The sequence below is a fragment of the Falco cherrug genome, chromosome 8 (genome assembly GCF_023634085.1).
Source record: "Falco cherrug isolate bFalChe1 chromosome 8, bFalChe1.pri, whole genome shotgun sequence".
Taxonomy (NCBI): Eukaryota; Metazoa; Chordata; class Aves; order Falconiformes; family Falconidae; genus Falco; species Falco cherrug.
Window position 1 is genome coordinate 20,203,314 of NC_073704.1, and position 14,799 is coordinate 20,218,112.

Below are 14,799 nucleotides of genomic sequence, written 5' to 3' on the forward strand. Positions count from 1 at the left end.
ACTGAAGAAAGGTTTAGAGTACTGAGAAAGGATAATGTTTCCCTTTCTGTTGTGTGGAAGAACATGACACATTACACTGATTCTTCAAAAAAAAAATTCAGCATCAGAAATACGTTACTGATCTTCACTTTCCCCTCCTAAAAGAAACGCTCAAAGCTCAGATTACTGATCAAAATGGGTGATGCAGTATAAAATTTTATTTAAAACTTTTGGGTGTTACTAGTATATCCCTGTTCTGGAGACAGCATACTTCGGAAGATAAAAGCAATACACAGACTAGAGTGAAAAGGGCAGACATGCAGCAGCCTAGATATAAATCAGTTTAAGCTGCTATAAAATTCAGTCTTGGCCTTGGGAGTGCCAAACTGTGGTATACAGTGGTGCAGAACCATTTCTAAATGACAAGCCTGGCTTGAACTTCTGTCTATGGGCAAACACTCACAGGAAAGCTCCCGGTTCCTATAATGGCTTTGACACATAATCAGGCATAAAGAAGAGCCTGAGGCAAACAGCTCTGAGGCCTGTGGCTGTACCGGCCCTTCTGGCTCAGGAGGTGCAAGTAGGCCAGGAGAGGTGGAGAACCTGGAGTGAGCCACATAGCCATGGCTATAGCAGGGCAGCTGCCATCCCTTCTAGTTCGAACGTGCTGCAGCCAAGACCCAGATCCCTTTGTGTTCACCACAATATTTACTAATATCTAATTTACTAATACCTACACTAAAATAAATATATTTATCTATCTAATTAGAACAGGCAGTCTAGGAAAAAAGTCCTTTTCTGCAGGTAGAAGGCTCAAGGCCTTTGAAAGAAGATGGCAACACAGTCTGCGTATGCAACTACAGAATGTCATTATTGCAAAGTGAGGTCAGGCCCTTACTCAGGTATTAGCACTACAACTTAGCCACAAAAAAGTCTCAGCTTAGTAGAGAGGTATTTTCACCCTAGGACAGAGGCTGTCCCGGAGCTACAGACTAAAATCTGACAGAAGAATTGACTCAGAGTGATGACCACTTTTGTGTGAAATTTTCTAAAGAGTTGAAAGTCCTCCTTTTTTCCCCTCTGCGGCATCAATGCTCAGAAGGTAAGACAAGCTCTCCTGCAGTGCAGTGGAAATAACCGTGGCGTGGTCCTGGTTACTGTGGTACTAAGAACAAGCAGATACAGGTGCCAGAGTAGATATCCTCTAGTGTGGCTGCTGAATGGAGCTTTACTGCTGGAACAGTAACTCGGGTTTGATGTTGCAGTGCAGCTGCTCATAGCTAGGCTTGGCTAACACTGGTTCTCGGATGCAGATGTCATTAACCACATTAAGAACGTGGCTTTGGCAACCAAGAAAATGGCTTCTTACTGCTGAGAAGCTTCAGTTTCAGTTGAGATTTCTGCCATGGGAAGTTGGCTACCTGCAGTTTTTGACAACACTGTTTGAAATGATGAGAGCCTAGATGCAGGATTTAAAATAAATCAGATAGCCTTCTATCATTGATCGCCCTTTCCAGTATGAAAGCAATCAAGTCACAGAAGTCTCCTGTCACTTGTTAAAGGAAAGAAGAAAATAAGATGTTGTGCACGTTCTGTGTTAAAGCTCCTTTCAATCTCTGAGGAGCAATGCAGAGCTATCCCAGCCTGAGGCAGTTCAGTCCTGTTTGAAGGAACAGCAGTTAAAATCACAGCTTGGTCCCAAACTGGCTGTTAAAAATTGTCTCTAACAGCTCTCCTTCCTGTCACTGCTGCTGCCTCTCCTAGGAAACATTTTGGCTGTGCATGGCTCAGTGGGCAGTTTCTTCTCCACCTCTGTGAAGTTTTCCAGAAATTCAGATGTCCAGGTGCTGTGCACAACGCAGACTATTTCTGCCAGCTCTTGGTCCTGCCTTCACTTTCTGTAGCCCTGGATGTAGCCATTGTTGAGAAGTTCACTCTTGAAGAGATGAATAGGGAGGTCTTTTAAAAGTTTCATTTCAAATATGTCATACATACCATTTTTTCGAAGTTTACTAGATTGTCAGTGAATGTCTTGTTTCCCTCATGAGTAAACGTCATGTCTGTATAGAAATAAAAGCCCATTACTGAATCATGGCCATACAAAACAGCAGAATGTTTTGTCTATCCCTTATAAAAATCAAAGCAGCTATAAAAGTAAAACATGTAGTTTTTAATTTGCAGCATTTCTGAGACTAGTAATATTCAGATGTACTAAAGCAGTTTTTCTTGTCTTTTTGTCATGCTTTTCATAATGGAAAAAGATCATACCTCACGCTGAGAATGATTTTTGCTTTTTCTTTCTGCTGCTCTTGTTCTTCAAATATTTGACAAATAGCTTTCACGTTAATAATTCTGGTAATGTCCAAGCTTACCTTTTATAAGTAGTGGCATGAAAGGAATTATTGGAGGGTCCAATTTAGCTACAGTTAGTCTGTAGGCCCTATGGTTTCTTGATGGATCCTTAAGAAAAAAAGAGAAATAAAATAATTACTAATATGTATTATTATATGTGTTGAGACACTGTATGCATTTATTTAGATGTCATGGCATTTCTTAAAATAATTATTTTCTCCCATGGCTTCAAAAGTACATCTGCAAACTAAGACACCTTCTACCATTCTCCCATACAGCTTACATGATGAGAATGCAGCTGCTAAACACAAACATTTTTCATGCCAAATAGCAAGGTAAGATATGATTACAAACAAATTGTTCATAAAAGGAACCACATATTTTTCCTCCCGCCTTGCAGCTGCAGATCCAGTTTTGCATATGCCATAACACTAAAATGTATTGCCTGGAAAAATCCAGGTTGGAAAATATAATTTCCCATATGTACTGTCGGAAAACATGTGATAAAGCTTTTCTGAGTTCCCAGATTAACTTTGAGTGGTACATAAGTTCTCTCAGAGTAGGTTCCTAAGAGTATAATTTATTAGTCATACATACTTGTTTTAGCAGCTCTAAAATGGGATCATAAACTTCTTAAAGTCAAACAAGGACATATAAAATGTTCTGAATCAAGGAATTCAAATCAGTTACTCAGAAACTGAATTAGCTCAGATTGTGCATAGAATAAGGGATCTATTGCTATTCACCATTAAGCTTTCAAACTCTGCATAGATCTTCTTGAACTTGCTTGGAAGTTTCTGTTAATAAAAACAAAAATAGCAAACCTTAATTAAATCCAATTTGTGTGATGATTTTACTGTAAATGCTAGTTCCTTCTACAACGCCCTAAGTCAGGAAAGTGCTCTTTTTGCCAGATATTTCTAACAATGTGCTAATCTAAAATACAACATGTTTCCTAGCAACCAGATTATAAATAGAGACGGGACCAGCCATGAAACCTGGATCCTGATTTAAACCCCAACTTGAATTTACTCCTTTGGGATGTTTAGATTCAGGTTTTTGTTTGGCTTACGTTGCAATCACTGAATTCAGAAAGTAAGCAGAAGCTGAAGCCGATGGTTTCAGGACATTCCTGTTTATAGGCTATCTGAAAATATAATTTACACACGGCTTGCATAGGGGTAGCTCAGCTTAATTATTCATACCAATGATGAACTGCCCTTGCAACATTCAAATCCATGCCTGGGCATTTCCAGGAGGTTTTTTTGTTCATGCTGATGTTTCACCAACTATCACTCAAATTCTTGACCTGCCCAGCAGCCAAGGGCCTCTACTGCTTTCTGGGGTATAAATTAATGAATAGTTTTTCAGTCCAAAATGCCTACACAAATATGGTCAGTTGATCATGCAGTGGTCGCAACGCGATAGGCTTTACTAAGTATTTTCTTTCCCCCTCATGTTATGTTATACATATTAAATAATTTTACTATAAAGACTATAGGATATGTTATAAATTAGTTTGAGAGATCACAGTAATGTTTCATGCATACTCAGAATATGTCAGCTTTCTCGTTTTAGTAAGAAATTTCTCTATATTTGCTGATTAAATCGGACTATTACTGGCAGCAGGTAACATTAAAAATTAATAGAGACTTTATAGTGCAGAAATTATTTTTTGCAATACTTTCTACATTTGGAGTGTGTACCCTAGCAAGCTATTTACACTGTGCCACAGCAAGGGCCTAATTTTTAATGATGTGTGTCAACAACTGTGTGCCTAGTTTGCATATGCATACAGATTAGGTATTTGTGAAATAAGTGGTATAATTGGACATTTGCACCTGCAAATATCTAATTTGTGCATGCAACTAATGTAAATGCATGATAACATAGCAAAAAATTCAGGTCTTGATGTGTTTGGTTTTAGTTATATTCTGTATATACATCTGGCTAAAAACCAAGCTGCAGAGATTCTCTTGATAAACTGACTGCCCTACAGAACCAGAGTGTGATAACATTTCCCTGAACTCATGATTTGTGCCCCTCCAGCTCAGACCCTGTGCCCACTTCAGACTGCTGTATATAGTATATAAGTTCAATTCCCTCTTCTCTTGTCATGCTACTCTTGTACTGCCTCAGCTCTCCCAACTATTCCTCTCAGTAGCCACAAACGAAGGGTCATTATTTTGAGAAACCGATCTGCAAATCTTTGCCTTCAGCACTGATCGCATTTGTCAGTTGCAAGGTGTACTTTAGAAAACTGGGCTGGTGTCTTCTCAGCTGTTAGTCTGATCTCCTATTTCAGAGCACTTTTTTAGAGTTGTTCAAATTTTGGTCTCACTTGCATCAATGACCTCAGTCATGCTAACTATTCTGAATTTCTAATGAAAAAAATACACGCATATTCGAATCTGCACTGCTTTTGACAACCAGTGTGTTCTTAGTGGTTACATGCGCTTACGACCTCACCCTGCTGGACATCACACCCATTTTATATACTCACATACAAAAGAGCAAAGCCAAAGAAAAAGGTGGAAGCTCTGAGAATGAAGGCCAAACTGACAGAAAGCAGGGTAATGCACGTCAGAGAGAAAACCAGAACTGGCTAGGACAAACCCCCATTTTAATAGGGCAACAGAGTCCATACAGAGATCAGAAAATAGTGTGTATTAACAGAGGAAATATTTTGGAGAAGTATCTATGGAGTGATCTCACCAAATGATCAGTAAAGCCAAACAGAGGATGGGCTAATCTAAGAGGTTAACTGCCTAACTTGCTCATCTTGTTGGGCGTTTAGCTCACCACTAGAAGCTGAAGTTGAAGCAGAAGTTACTCCTGGTAACTGCTGGTGAGTATTCAACACATCTATGGGCATACTGCCTTACTAATAAAAATTGTCAGCCTTGGCTAAAGCTGCTCAGGAGCTGAATTAGTAGATCTAATTTTATCAATAACAAAGGCCCCAGTTATGTTTTTGCTAACTAAAAGCACAAATCCCAGCCAAACTTCTTGGAAGTGGATTTTAGCTAAGACTTACCTCCCATGTTAACGAGAGACGGCTCACAGCAACATTACTCAGTCCCATAATAATAGCGAAAAAGGAGTTCAGATTTTTGTATTCTTTACAGCTGAAACAAAAAGGGCCAGGTTTTAAGTTGTATGTATCAGTCAGGGCAGAAGTACACATGACAACCCTAAGAGAGCTGAACTCAGGCATCTAGCACAGATGGAACAATATGGGCAGCCCCGGCCAGCATGCCTGCGGCACACCACCTCACCAATGTGTCAGTAATTCACCACACTCTGGAGGCTCCTTTCCCCTCCTAAAATGACCTCCTGCTTCCACTCCACTGGGTGCCAGATCCTGCAAGGACATTAAGGACATTAAAGGAGTCTTTGAAGCTCCTTCCTGGCCAGAAACACAGTCCTGAAACGGGGCTCTGTTCAGTCCAAGGGAATACCAGAAATGGGAAGCCACTGTTTTACAACCTCATTTGCTGCAGAACTCACCGACAGCTTCTGAACAGCTACTGAATGCTGGAAGCTGTCCCTAGATGGTCTTCATTGCGATTTACAGGTGCACAGAGTCCTTTTAAAGGGAGACGACCGGCTGTCTAGAGATGCCTGTGTGTCAATGCTATATATGATTTCTAACTAGTATGCGTAGATTCTGGAACTCTCTAGGATGTTTCAAACAAAGAACTGCCATTTGTTACCAGCATCATTAAGGAGGTCCTGGGCACTGGAGCTGTAGGTCACACTTCATCCCTAACGCAAAGGAGAACTTATGTTATCAATCAGGAAAAACTGGAACATGTAAGTGATTATTATGGAAGATCCAATACACCATATGCAGGAGTCGACACAATTGGGCAGGAACAGCCCACACAACTGCTCAACTGGGACCGCATCAGGTGGCTTGTTGACTCGATGGGAAGAAAAGAGAAAGAATAAAGCCTATATCTCATAAATCTGTGTCACACTAGGTTCCTGCAAATCATTTGCTGTTTTTCACAGCTGATTTGCCAAAATTTGATTTCAGCACCTCAGTTGCTGCTTCTTTTACTGTTTATCAAGAAAACTTCTGCAAGATTCAAGCTACGATTCTTGGATAGATTTTTTTTTTATCTGTTGTTGAAGCTCTTGGCTTCTCTGAGGTATCCTCAGCTCCAGATGAAATTAGTACAGTCATCACATCCTACTGTCCGACCCCATAATTGCCCCATCACCCTGTTGTTATTCTGTTCTCTCTGTCCCTCCATTTCACCAGACTCGCTGTATTGAGTGGGTGAGTCCTTTAGATCTGGGCCTCACTTGTGTCTGCACTGTGTGAACACTGAGCATGTGAAAAAACGATCTCTCCTATCTGATGGTCTGTCTGTTGGAGACTGCTGCCCCCTCAGATCTTCTGGCGGAGCTGCTCATACAAAATTCTCCCACATCAGTTTAGGGACAGTGAGCAAGGTTAGCAACGATGAGCTGAAATGGTGAAGCTATGCCAACTTATTCTGACTAGAGCAGGTCAAGGAGCGCCTCATTAGTGGATGTGAGAGGGGACAAGGATGAAAAGCAGCCGGGATAGGCTGTCAGTGATAACCTCTTCCCTAGGTACAACTAAATCCAGAAAGGGATATCTGTCCACAGCCTGTGACATTGAGAATAAACGGTGGCATGGTAAGAATAATTAGTACCACACAACAGCAGTGCTCAAACATAGTAAGCAGCTGCAAATGTATCTGCAATATGTAATTTCCATGTATCTTTCATTTTAAAAAGGAAAAGTTTTGCCAAACACCCTGTTAAGCAACGTAATTTAACAAAGTTAAAAATAAAAATCCATCTAGATGTATGACATTCTACACCAAATTTTCTGTAAATTCTACGGGCTCTACACTATATAGCTCAGTTCCAGACCACTGTAAGGTGGTTCTCTAGGGACAGTGCTGCATATATACTGTCTGTAAAATGTCTGAAAGTGGATCCTCCAAAGCACCACAGCCTGCTCAGAGCAGAGGTCCCTCTGCCTCCCAAACCAGACTGTATTGGAAAAATCTTTCTGTTAGTATGAATTGTGAACTGAGACATATGTACACACCTTGTCTCCAAGACAAACACACACGTGGTTAAAATCTCTCAGTACTTAGACGAGCATATTCGTCTTGGCATTTTCTCTGTAAACACACACCCTTCAAAAATTTCTTACAGGCTTCCTGAGCTTAGAATATATGCGTGTGTATGGAAAGAATGATTTTCAAATACAGAATGAAAATGTCTTGAGTACAGTGATACACAAGAAGGCTTCTAAATAGCCTGTGGGTTTATCTGCGAAGAGGAAATGCACACAAACTGGGTTTGTGAATACCCGTAAGAGTATGCACAAGTACATCCTAGAAGGCCTTTCTCATACAATTAGTAAGGGAAGAACCCACTGTAGGAAACACAGTTAACTTCTGCCTTTTGGTTGAAAGTTTATTCCTACAATAGCTGGAGAACAGAGACGAACCTAGTAACCTCTGCATCCTTTCCCAGTAGATGCAAAGGCAAAACCAGCTCCTAGAGCAGAAAGCACGTGTGCACAGCACTTGGAGCCAGCACTTGGACCTGCGTGAGCCAGCACTCAGCCTCGTGCTTACTGGCACAGACAGCGAGCACGTATCACAGGGTGTGTGGGTGGCAGACACAAAATGATGTGCCTTCTGCAATGCCGCCTAAGCCCCGAGTCACAGAACTGAAACAGCGTGCTCACTAACAGTCGTCTTTGAAAATTGGTATGTGCAAGGCATCTCGTTACCACCAGTCATGCCTAAGATTAATGGCACAGCACTGAGCTGTTCTCCCCAAACACTTTTCTAATGAGTCTAGTACTTCTAGGTAGGGTAAAGTCCTCATTACGTCTCAAGGATCTTCACAAGCAAAACTTCCTCAAAGATACTGCTGCAAGGCCTGGGCCCTCATCTTTGATGCAGTCCCTTGGCTTTCTCTCCTGTCTGCCTTGGGTGCACGCCGTGTTTGTTGCAGGCAGGCTGTGGCACCTGCTGCCATGGCAACACTGCGCAGAGGGCAGCCGCCTGGCACAACTTCCCTGGCCCTTCCAGCCGTCGCAATTAAACCCGCTCGCTTACTTTGCACACAGGAAAATCTTGTGCTTCGCATTTCTCTGCTTTTAGCAGACAAAGAGGGCTCAGCGGCGCAGACCGCTTTTAGCTGTTTATTTTTAGCATTGCAGCGATACCAGAAACATGGAAGTAAACAGGAGGTTGTCAAGCTGTTGTAAATAGCATAGAGTTAGACCCATGACACTGAGGAACCCACGGGCTAGGGCGGCTTATTAAGGAGATATTGAACTGTAATTTTTAGGAGACTTGGTTTCAAGCGTTTATGGAAATTGCTGCTGTATCTTAACTTACCGCATTCCAAGATTTCCCCGTCTCACGCCTCTGGCTTTGGGGAAGACGCGGCGGCGCCGGTGCGCGGGCGCTAGCGCCCCCTGCTGGACACGGCCCGCCCGGCCGGCGGCTGCCTTCGCCGGCCCGTGGCCCATAGGCCGAATGCGTGTTTTTAGGAACTAAAGAGGGAAATTCTGCCCCATTCTGAACAGCAGCCTGCTCCCGACGGCATTGGGGTTTGGGAGCCTCCCGCTGGGCGCAGCCGCCGGCCCCAGGCAGCCCGGGGGCGGCCCTGCCAGCCGTGGGCCTGCCCTGCTCGCTGGCAGGAGTGCGCCATCACGGCCCTGTGGCAGGCTGCCTTCACACTGCTGCCTTTAACGATGCGAAGAAGTTAAACCTCGTGGTTTATCTGCAAGTAATAACTTCTTTGTTCAGCGAGACTGCCTAAAGGACCCCAGTAACAGTGCCCGGAGTGACAGGCCGCTCGGAGAGGCAGCGCCCGCTGTTTGCTCAGGCGGCACCGCCAGCCGCCGCCGACCCGGGCAGGGAGGAAGGAAGGAGCAGGGCAACAGCCATAAAAACCCCCAGCTACGCCGGGCAGGGCCCTGCCCCTGCTCCCTCCTCAGCCAGGCACACCCTTGCCTTGACTTCAGGGACAAGTTGTCACGGCAGCTCTGGCACGAAGGCTCCAAAGAGTTTCAGTTTTAATACCAGTAAGAGAACAGAAGACAGCAAGAATTGCCTCCTATCCAACCTCAGACCCAGCACTTAGTAACAAAAAAGGACATTCATCCTGTTGCATTTTTAAACAAAAGTATTAGAAAAACATCCCAAGTGGGCTGAGGGCAACGTGTCTCATCATCTCCATACCTACACCTCTTTGCTCTCCCCTCTTGTTTTTTCCCACTCAGGGAAATTCTGAGAATGGTTTTCCTGAACTGCACCAGAAACTATTCTGTTCTCAAGAAAATTAAGGCTCAGTTCTGTTACTACTTACCAATTCACATGTATTAATATTTGCTAATGCATGTAAGGGTAAATGAAGGATTGTCCTAACGAACCAAAATATATTTACTCACAAATTTGATGTGAAAACATGGCCCTAAGAGATCACAGATCAAGGAGCAATGGAGAGCAGGACAGGAAAGAAGAGTATCTATTAACAAGGTTATATACAGCCCTATAAGGAAATGGACAGAATTATCAAATAGAGAAGGTTTTAACCTCTGCTGTGCATGGCTGCTTGAAAAAAGAAAAATAACAACAAATTGACTATACCGAACCTCATTCCAGCTGACAGATGATTGTATACTTACTGGGCTGCTATCTTGATGTACTTCTTTAACAGCTGAACACGCTTGCTGAGTTGAGAGCAAAGACAAATCTCAGTGACCACCCAGAACTGAATTTCGTTAAATCTTCTTAAAAACAAGTCCAGGTTTGCTGTGGTCTTTTTAAAATTATGCCTTCCAAAAGTGTGATAGATCAATTCCAGCTAGGAAAAAGAAAATAGTTTGGGATTTTTTTAAGAAATCTTTTGGACAGAGGAAAGAGGCTAAGAATGAGCAGGTGAGTATCTAGCCTGAAACTTCCTCTGCAGTTTACGTTTATTGCTGTACAGATGACAAGGGTTCAGGGTACAAACCCAGCAGACAATAGCTGAGGCATGCTAAAAGTCTAACTACAGAATATGTATAAATAGCTTAATACCTTAAAACACGTAAAAGCAATTGAATAAGCAGCATGTGCCCAGGAAAAGCTTAACTTCATTTTTGCAATTTACCTATAGAATTAAGAATACCTTATACCTTCAGAACTTGTAGGTGACTTTATTATAGTATTTTTGAAATTCAAGCTTAGAGAAAGTTTCGCAAATAACAAACAAACTTACAATGTACAACTAAACATTTTCTAACAGATTCTGATCTGATGAATAGATAGATCCTCATACCTCATGCACACAGTTGAAGAGCTCCCAGTCATAAATTGTCATCTGATGTGCTAAGTCTTTTGAACTCATGAGTTCAAACGTTCCTACTGTACCAGTAGATGGTCCTTCTTGTTCTGGTAACGGTGCCTACAAATGTAAGAATGGTATAAAAATGTTTTAGAAATACTAAATTGCATGACTGGTGCTTTTCTTCCATAATGCTTTTTTTTCCAGTGACCACTTTCCTAAGGATGTTTCTAAAGTAAAATTGAAATTTGCTTATAACCACAGGCTGGGCTTAGGAAATGAGAAGCCCTGTGCAAAATCAGTATCCACTATGCACAGGATAGTCAGGAAAATTCTGAAAGCTCTTCAGAGGCAATGTAAGGAAATAAAACAGACTGTTCTCAGCGTGTTATTTTTAGCATTGTTCTAAAATTTGAAGCCAGAAATAAATACTTCAATACATGTTGTGCTAAGTAAAGCACGTATGTTTGTTTAGGAGCATAGGTCTTTCAACACAGCTTTTGTTATCGGTTTCCTTTTTCACATATACAAATAACTAGACCACAAAGCGCAAGCCAAATACTTTTGCAAGTTAGTGATTCTAATAATGAGAATTATTACATCTGCCATACTTCAGAAATCTGCAGTGATTGCAAGATCTTCTGATCATTTATAAAATAAGCCTCATACTTTCCCTTTGACGCTACAGGGATCCACTGTTTGTGACTGCAAAACTCCTGGCTATGCTAATTAAAATTATACGCACACAATCTTATGAGAAAGGATCCTTTAAATCATTCAGGCATAAAACATTTTTGAAAGACGCTTCCATACCACCCAATGAATGAGATGTGATACACCGTTTTGCACACAAGTGAATCTTATACTAAGGTGAGATTTAAAACATGACTTGAGATCAAGTCAGATTTGAAGTAGTCTGTTGTGTATGTTAGGGTCAAAGTGTTTGAACCACTGCTGCTAAAATACTATCAACCAGCCCTCCTGCAAATTCAAATAACGTTACATCAGTAAAGCTTCCTGTGAACCCGAGTTTTCATTGTTTTGTTTCCAGGAGAGGGCAGCAGAGTTCCCTTCCAAGTTTCCCAATTTCTCATCGGGTCTTTGTTAGATAATTACAGAACACTGAACTGTCAGCAGGATCCTTCCTGAGTACAAACTCAACCGACTCTGCAAGATTAACAGACCATATTTGCATAATGCAATATTAAAAATTACCTTACTAAATGGATTCCCTTTTATATAAAAATATTATATTATCCTTAGAAAAAGTACTGACTGGATTAATACATCAAATTACTTTCTCAATAACACACAGTATGTAGGAACCTTATTTCTGTATGAGTTCTTGTTTTGTACTCTAGGAAAAACTTGCCTTTCAAATATCATCACAATACAAATGAATTTAAAATTATTAAACTAAACCACAGGTATTATTTCCTTAAAAGCTCCATCTAAAATTTCAAAAAATAGTGTATATAAGAAAAGTACTATTGAAAAAAAATCAGGACAGCCATCAATCTTATTACAGCTGCAGATTGCTTTAAATTGGGATTTGCACAAACACAAAATTTCTTTAGTTTAAGACAGAGTATGAATTAAAAGTACAGCAGTTTTGTGTAGAAAATCCTAATTTGTGGAAATCTGTAGAAAGAGAATCACCCACATTCTGAAAAAGGGGTTTTTTTCCCCTGTTTGGAGACAAACACAACATAGCTGTTACCATAACAAACACATGTTTTCCAAGGCTAGGAAAGAAACACTTAAAGGTAAACTCATTGCATATTTGAAAATTCATCTAACCTAGAACAATTTTCACATGGGAATTGCCAAGTGTAATGTGAATAAATGTGCATGCACAGGCAGCAGCCAGAGATTGGAACATAAAAGGATTAAACTGTGAGGCAGGTAAAGCTGTAACATTATTCAATTTGTTTATACCTCCTTGAAAAGTTGCAGCAGATAAGGGCATGTATTCTGTTACACAGTGCTGAGAACCTTTTTCAGGGTGCTGAGTGTTCCTCCCTAATTCCTACCAAATCCAGTCCAGTTGATGAAAACTAGCACATTGCAGCCACGTCTTAGAGCTCCCTGTAGCATTTTGAGTACTTGCTCCACAGTAAATAGCACAGGGGAAAAGGCAAGGAAAGTCAGGACAATTTGCTGCCAAACCTAGGTCTACACAGACAATTCAGAGCCGTATAAAAGTACCCAGCATAGTTGTACTGATGCAACACCCCTGCTTTAAAGTAGCATGCCCCATGAAGGTATCTACTTGGCAGGATTAATTAACCTTAAGGGAACACCAGAATTTAATAAACTGAACAAGAGGTGTCTCTGCATGGAACTACAGTATGCTGGATATGCATTCCCTGGTTACTAAATTGAAAGCAGCAGCAAAGCATAGATTTTACCATATCTATAAAAGAAATCAGGCATACATACTAAGTGGCTTGTTAAAAGCATACAGGAGGCTGAAACAAGGCTAGGAGTAATAGAGTTCATGCTGACATGACTTGGCAATGACATTTGTTTTTAAAGAAATAAAAGGAACAAAAAGTACAGTCAAATCAAACTCTATAAAAGCAGACCCCATGGGGATTGTTAGAATTACTGTATAAACTGTAAGTACTTATGATCAATTCTACCTAAGGAAAAACAGGCTTTCCACCAGGAATATTTTCTGTGATTCTGCTTAGAAGCATCTGGAATTTTGACACAGTATTTTGTGAGGATGAGAAATTACAAGATTTTAAGGAATTTACTGTTGGAATCAACTCTCCAGAATGCTTTAATCGGTAACCTCTATCTTCAAGAATATATCCCTGTGGCCTTGAGGAGATAATTCTGTAATCAGGAATTACTGCGTGTCTTAGTGACAATATTCAGCTCTTCCTAAATGCTCAGTGTGACACAGAGAATTCTGGGATCAAGTGCTGGCACATGGACCAGATGGATTTCTGCTCTAATTTAGGAAATTATAACATTACCTTGTTTTCATTTCAGGGCTTATCCCATGGCACTGTGACAAGCCCTTTGTTGTGAATGTTACCACTAGTTCTTACCTAAAGCATTGATAATGCAAAAAGGGCCAAGTGTTCAAAGAAACTGAAGAATTGAACTTCCTGAGAACTGCATACATACATACCAAAGAATCGAACTGATCACGTGGGCAGGCGAACAGCCGTCCATTAACACTGAGAGTTGTAAACACTGAAACATCATGAGGTTTGAGCACAACCTTTTCTGTAAACATGAAACAAAAGATTGTTTATTATATATATGTAGGATTTACAACAAGGACTGATCCAACAGCTGCACAGATCACCATTCTGAGAACAATTTTTTCACAGTAAACCAATGTGCAGGATACAAAATAGATGACAGCAAGGTCCTCTTTATTGAAGAAATGTGACAAGAAGCTCAGCCCAAACCAGTCTTCTATAGAACTGGCACAGAGGACTAGAATTCCAGCCCCAAACTGTACAGACAGGTCACGAAGCCTGTGCTGCCGTATCTAGAAACTACCTGCAAAAATTCAGCCATAATTAGGGACTCCATCCATTCTTCTCTGAGCTGTAAGCATCTGGAGAGCTGTTCTTAATAGAAATTGGCTTGGAAGACAGTAACTGCATAAGGTGGTGATGAAATGCAGCTGTATGCAAATCTCATTACAGCAGTGCTAAAAGAGGATCGCATCACAGGTAAAGAAAAGATAATGAAGTAACTTAGAAAACAGTCTCTTCTAGCATGCGATGGCTGTCAGCAAATCTGACAATAAAAAATTGCTGCAATTGCAAAAAGTAGAGCTGCCTGGTGTCAGTTCTCAGGAAGTGAGCTGGTTTTGGCAGGCATCATTGTTTGCAAAAATGCCTTCCAACACAGCTTTCATTAGCTCTGTGTGTGTCCACACAGTCATACTCAACCAGAGCACTTCAGCAACACCACTTCTCCAGCAGAATTAACCTTGCAGTTACTCTCCAGTTTCCACAGCCCATAGTGGGGAGCTGACTCCTGACCCTTTGCAAACTCCAGGTCAGTGGGCTTGGCACTAAGTTGCGCAGTAGTGGTTTGCATGGACAGAGTGGCCAGAATGGTAGTGACCACTACTGGAATGTCTGCACTGCT

At 41.2% G+C, this 14,799-nt stretch overlaps 1 protein-coding gene across 8 annotated transcripts in view; it reads right to left on the reverse strand.

Moving 5' to 3' along the window:
- Nucleotides 1-14,799, reverse strand: part of RAPGEF4 (Rap guanine nucleotide exchange factor 4) — a 157,277-nt gene that overhangs the window by 9,343 nt on the left and 133,135 nt on the right. For all 8 annotated transcript variants that reach the window (XM_055718755.1, XM_055718754.1, XM_055718753.1 and 5 more), the window contains 7 exons: nucleotides 13,820-13,917; nucleotides 10,669-10,794; nucleotides 10,034-10,212; nucleotides 5,369-5,459; nucleotides 3,078-3,128; nucleotides 2,352-2,439; nucleotides 1,975-2,039 (listed from right to left, as the gene is read on the reverse strand). In XM_055718755.1, the coding sequence (XP_055574730.1) occupies nucleotides 1,975-2,039; nucleotides 2,352-2,439; nucleotides 3,078-3,128; nucleotides 5,369-5,459; nucleotides 10,034-10,212; nucleotides 10,669-10,794; nucleotides 13,820-13,917 (698 nt within the window). The remainder of the gene's footprint in view (nucleotides 1-1,974; nucleotides 2,040-2,351; nucleotides 2,440-3,077; nucleotides 3,129-5,368; nucleotides 5,460-10,033; nucleotides 10,213-10,668; nucleotides 10,795-13,819; nucleotides 13,918-14,799) is intronic.